This window comes from Cynocephalus volans, chromosome 4, assembly GCF_027409185.1.
Source record: "Cynocephalus volans isolate mCynVol1 chromosome 4, mCynVol1.pri, whole genome shotgun sequence".
Classification (NCBI taxonomy): Eukaryota; Metazoa; Chordata; class Mammalia; order Dermoptera; family Cynocephalidae; genus Cynocephalus; species Cynocephalus volans.
Genome location: NC_084463.1, coordinates 159549658 through 159555657, shown reverse-complemented (window position 1 = coordinate 159555657; position 6000 = coordinate 159549658). Strand labels below are relative to the sequence as shown.

Here is a 6000-nt window from a genome sequence, read left to right as displayed (position 1 = left end):
AGGAACGCCACTTGGAATCCAAGTTTCCGGCCTTCAATTCCAACTCTTTTCACTCTTGCCTCCCTGGCTGCCCCAGATTCGGTTCCAGCCGCACCCCGCCCCCGGGGCCGTTTAATACACAGCGGCTCAGCCGCCGGGGACAAGTCGCGGAACCGGACGTACCCGTTCTCGGCACCTGTCACCTCCCCGCGGTCGGGGGAACCGGGCGCGCGGTGGGGTGTGCGGGCGGCGCCCGGCTGACCGGGGCGGGACGAGCCCGGGCCCCCGGAGCTGCAAAACACACAGCACCGCGGGAGCCGCACCCGCCTCTTCCCGTTGGCTGCCGAGCGCCGGGGCGCGCGGGCTCCGCGGAGGGGCCCGGGGGCAGGGGCGGGGCCGAGGCCGCACCCAGGGGAGGGCGGGCCCGGGCGGGGCGCGCACGTGTGTGTACGAGTGCGCGGGCCCCTGCGGCGGCCGAGACTACAAGTTCCAGGGTGCCCAGCGGCGCGCCCGGGTTTCCTGGCCGCGCCGCCCGCCGGCTCCGAGCAGGTCGCCGCGGGCTGGCACACGCCACCGGGTCCTTGAGTCAATAAGGGAGAGACTCTCCCGAGCACCGTAAATAGAGTCCAAGTGGGCGGGGAGCCGCCCCGCGCCGCCCGCTCATGTCTCTGCGGAGCCGAGTGTCCGGCCGCCTGGCACAGCTGCGCGTGGCGGGGCAGCTGCTCGTCGCCCCGCGCCCCGGGCCCGGCCCCTCGGCGGGTGACACGCGGACCCGCAGCAGTGCGTGCGGCCCCCACGCGCGGACCTCAGCGGGAGTTGGGGCTTGGGGGGCAGCGGCGGTGGGGCGGAGAGCCGGGGTGCGCACCTGGGCCCCCCTGGCCATGGCGGCGAAGGTGGACCTGAGCACCTCCACCGACTGGAAGGAGGCAAAATGTAAGTGTAAGCACGTGGGGGGTGCGAGGGGCGAGGGCGGCCCCACGTGGGTCTTCCCGGCTGGACAGCCCCCCACGATCAGCCTCTTCCACCCGAGAGACCTGGGGAAGTAGAGGCCCCATCTGCGCTGGAATGGACCCATCCCCCCTACTGCACAGCCACGCCCCCACCCCCGTGTGGTCCAGCCCCACAAACCAGTTCACTCCAGGCCCGGTCCAGGCCTGCAGTCAGGGGGGAGTGTGAGGAAGGCGGCCTTACCCCACTGGAATGGGTCACAGGGCACCCCCAGAGATCATCCAAGACTCACCACCTTACTCCATTGTGCAGGAGGAAAACTGAGGCCCAGTGCCAGAGCCGATTTCTCCAAGGTCACCCAGGGAGTTTGTGGCAGAGCCGAGTTTAGGATCCCGAACTCCTCATGCTTTGCATAGTGTGGTTCTCAAGTGGCAGCATTGAGGCAGAGTGGCAGTGAGTGGGCTCAGAGGACAGCTCTGAGCCGGCGTCCCACCTTGTGGGGTCAGTTAGCCCTACAGAGTGGCCTCTCTGGGGAAGCCTGTCCCGCCTCTACCCCATGCCAGCCCTGCTGCAGGCCTTCCTGGGCACGTAACCTGGTGTCTTTTGCCCTCATCGCTGGCCTCTGGCCACCTGTGAGCAGTCTTTGCCCTGTTCCTTGGGGACAGAGGTTGGAGGAGCTGGGGAGCAGGACAGAGGTGAAGTATTGCGCCTGTGAGAGCCAATGACACCCCCACCCCCAAATCAAACCACTTCCCCCCTCCTGGACGGGACATGAGTAGCAGGACTGGGAAGGGAGGGAGCCTGACCTACAGAGCCCCAAATAGCCCTGTTTGGCCATCCAGCTGCCCCTGCCCTTCAGGGCCTGCCTCCTGGGCTGGGGCGACTCTTCCGGGCTGGATCCTCTTTCAAAAGCACGGGGAAGGCGGCTCATTGGCTGGGCTGCGTGGCTGGGTGGGTGCGGCCTGCGACTGGGCAGGCCGGCCTGGGGCGGCTGTGATTGGGGGTGAAGAGTAGGTGGCTGTCTTGGGACTGGTGATGGAAATCAAAATGATTCACTCCTGTCATGAATTGCGTTGCCTGCACTGTGATCTTAAAGTGCGGGCAGAAAGCACCAGACTGTCCTCTGTGAGCAAACAGAGCATGTCCCTTCGCTCGTGCCCCAGAACACCTACAGCACGGATAGGGCTGTGGGGGGCTGGCAGACACCCCCACAGGGGGAATCACTGTCCCTATGGGGAGCCCTGCTTTCCCGCTCTCTGTGAGACAACAGCATGCCAGGATGGTGGGAAGGAGAGCTGGGGAGACGATGGGCCCAGGCACCCGTTCTAGGGTCTGCCGCTGTTCTAGGATCTTGCTGCCCTTCTCCCCCACCCACTTCCATTCCTCGATGCTGCTAAAAACCGCCAAACGTCATGAAGCTGATGGGCCAGGGGTTCCCAGGTGGCTGTGGTGTCACTGGGGTCTCCTATTTGGCTTGGAGCTGAGATTTCCATTCATTCAGCAAATTTTTATTGAGCACCTGCTGTGTGGCCAGCGCTGTTGTAGTGCAGGGAGTCAGCCATGAGTCAGGCAAAGGCCCTATCCTCATGGAGCTTGTACTCTAGTGGAAGAAACACTAGAGAACATGTTCAGGTAAATGAGATCATGCCAGGTAATGTCAGTGGGATGAAGAAACTAAGGCAGAAGGGCTGCCTGAGCTGGGGAGGTGGCCTGAACCCATGAGAACCTGCTGAAACAGAGCTAGCCAAGGAAGGGCATTCCAGGCCCATTATTGAGTGACAGCTGGCCAGGCCCAGGGAGTGGGGCTGGGCTGGGAGGTCCCACTGCCACCAGCTCCACAGCAGGCGTTAGATGGTAGCTTTTGGTGGGGGAGACACAGAGGTCTCAATGTGTTTTCTTTATCTATTGCTGTTTAACAAAAATACCCCAAACCTTAGTGGCTTCAAACAGCAAACTTTGCCAAAAACCAAACCAAAACAAAACAACCGGCAGACTTGTATTACCTCCCAGTCTCTGAGGGTCAGGCATCTAGGAGTAGCTTAGCTGGATGGTTCCGGCTCAAGGGCTTCATGAGGTCAGCTGGGGCTTGGTTAGGACTGGAGAATTTGCTTCCCAGAGGCCCACACCCATGAGATAGCTGTTGGCTAGAGGCCTGTCCTTCACCACAGGGGCCTCTCCACAGGGCTGCTTGAATGTCCTCGCACATGACAGCCGGCTTCCCCCAGAGCACGTGATTAGGCCGAGAGGCAAGCCACTGTGCCTCTTTGGAACCTTGTCTTCAAAGTCCCACACCCCCTCTTCCGCTTTATTCTGGGGCTTAGAATCAAGACAGGGAGTCTGGCCCACACTCCAGGAGCGGGAAATGAGGCCCCACCTTTTGAAGGGAAGACTCACAAAGAATGTGCAGGCGTTATTTTTAAAACCATCACACTATGGGAGGCCCAGGAGGCTGCCACAGCTGGACTCTGCATCTAATTGGGGTCTAGTCATAGTCCTTGAAGACCCCTGCATTTTTTTCATTACATTCAAATGACACTTTGAGCTGAGTTAGATCATACAGTGAAGTGTATCAAATGTGCCAATCCTTTTTTTTTTTTTTTTTTTAAAGATGACTGCTAAGGGGATCTTAACCCTTGACTTGGTGTTGTCAGCACCACACTCTCCCAAATGAGCTAACCGGCCATCCCTATATAGGGATTCAAACCCGTGGCCTTGGTGTTATCAGCACCACACTCTCCCAAGTGAGCCACGGGCCAGCCCTCAAATGTGCAGATCTTAAGTGTACAGTGTATCCATCTATGCAACCACTGCTCTGATAGGTAGAATGGGTTGGCTGGGTAGCTCAGTTAGTTGGAGTGTGGTGCTAACATCAAGGTCCACAGTTCCATCCCTGTACTGGCCAGCCACCAAAAAATATATATAGATAAAAAGGTAGCACATTGTTATTATCCCAGAAGGAACCTTTTTCCAACCAGTACCCTCTAGAGCTAATTACTCTTTTACCTATTTGTTTTTTCTCTTCTCGAATTTCATATAAACAAAAGCATACAGTGTGTCTGGTGCCTTTTACTCAGTATCTGCGTGATTCGGCCACATTTTTGAGCAAAGCGACAGTTTGCTCTTTTTTATTGCTGTATAGTATTCCATCGTAGGAATGTGCCACAGTTTCACATTCTCCTGTTGATGGGCATTTGGGTTTCTTGTGAATAAAACTTCTCTGAACATTCTTATACATGTCTTTGATGGACATATGCTCTCGTTTCTCTCGGGTATATACCTAGATAGGTTTCCAAATGCTTGTCTGCTTGAGGTGATCCCCTCTCAAAGACTGGCACACAGTAACCAAACTCACAAGAGACTGATGTATAGGTCAGAACCCTGATGTGCAGTTCACAGTGGGGAAATATAATGGCAGTGGGTCATGTGTGCCCGGACAGGGCCTCCTCTCCCTATGCGAAAGCCACATGGAAGCCACATCTTAGTCTTAGAGTTGCCCAGCAACATGTGTCTCCCATGGGTGGCTGGTTGAATGATTTCAGAAGCTAATCCCACTGCCCTAGGCAGGACGGGCAAGCTTCTCTGCTTGCAAAGAGGTCAACCTACCCACCAAGGATTCCCTTTCCTGGGCAGTTACTCAATATTTCCGTCTATACATGGTGTTGAGTGACTGCACTGGGTCCAGGGACAGGATGCCTCAGCCCATGGTCAAGCTTGTCAATGGGCCAGATGGCCAAGTTCAGCCTTGCTCTGGGCTTTTTCTTTACATCCAAGCTGACTGCCCACTTCTGGGATCCATTCTCCCTCCAGGTAGGTCAGTACCATCAGGCTGGACCATCCTGGCTAGGAGACTCTTTTTTCAAGACTTCTGCAGTATCTGATTTCACTGGCCAAAAGTTAGTTTCTCTAATTTAATTCCCTCAGTTCTGGCATGCCTCATTATCCACCCAGGTAGTGCCTTTTCATCAGAAGATTGTGGAAACCATGTTGCTGTTAAGGCAGTTGGGCATGAGGGGACTTAAGGTGTGGCCCTTGGGGAAATCTGGGGGCTGTGTCACCACAGGAGAGGTCTGGCCTTGGATCCTTCTTCCAGGCCATACTGGGGCAGAATTGTGTGCTAAAAAGAGAAGGGGCCTTGGCGTTGTCAGACGTGGGCAAGCCCAGCCCTGCTGCTTCCACTTTCCCTGAGCCTCGGTTTCTTCATCTGTAAAATGGGATCACTAGCACCTGCTTGAGGTTGTGCTGGGATCACATCAGAAACCATGGCCCTAGAGGGTCCCTGTGGCCCCGTCACCCCTCAGGCTTGTCTCCTCCCTCTGTTCAATGCCGGCCACAGTGACACTGGGTTCTTGCAGATGTGCCTCAAGTGCCGGAGCCATGACCCTGCACATCCTCAGCCACGTTTCCTCTCCCTGGTGGTTCAAGACAGACCTCCTGTGCTCCACCCTCAAAGCACACTGAGCAGGGGCCAGGACTAATTTCAACCCCTGTGGGATTCCATCCAGGGTGGATGATTTATCTGATTTGACTGCTGAAACAGCAATTTTTCCAGGCACACCTGAGAATGGGGGCGGGGGAGGGCCTCTTCCCACCTGTCTTCTGGGGACAGACTTGGCACATCCCAGTGCGGGCAGAGGGGAGGAGGCCTAGGGAGAGCTGAAACGCTCCGGAGTGCCTTGTGCTCTGTCTCCTCGTTGTTCGTGCCTTTGGGCTTTGATGAGACCCTGCTCTTGGGGGACCGTGAGCACTGGTGATTAACGCCCCTGCCACCAAGTCTACACGTCACCGCATTTTGGGAGCCCAGCCTCATCAGCCCTGCCCACCCGGTGTTCTCCAGGAGAGGAGCCCCGCCTCGGTGCCCCAGCCTGCCCTTACCTCTCTGAATACCATATTGCAAAGTGCCATAAAGACACTTCTTAAAACACATCATTGAATTCCCGTTCGCCCGCTGCACTTTATGGTTCTGGCGGAGCCTGCCGCCTCCTGCTCGGCTTTCGTGCCTGGGAGCTGCTGGAAGCTTAGTCTGGGGTCAGGCTTCCCCATCAAAATTTACTGCGAACATCTTTTTACAACACC

At 56.9% G+C, this 6000-nt stretch overlaps 1 protein-coding gene across 2 annotated transcripts in view; it reads left to right on the top strand.

Annotated features, from left to right (window-relative positions):
* Positions 1-488: 488 nt before the first annotated feature.
* The window catches only part of MACROD1 (mono-ADP ribosylhydrolase 1), a 153392-nt gene continuing 147880 nt past the window's right edge, over positions 489-6000 (top strand). Inside the window, exon 1 of one of the 2 annotated variants that reach the window (XM_063093661.1) lies at positions 489-912. In XM_063093661.1, coding sequence (XP_062949731.1) covers positions 642-912 — 271 coding nt within the window. In that variant the 5' untranslated portion in view covers positions 489-641. The remainder of the gene's footprint in view (positions 913-6000) is intronic. The other variant, XM_063093660.1, reaches the window with a different exon arrangement.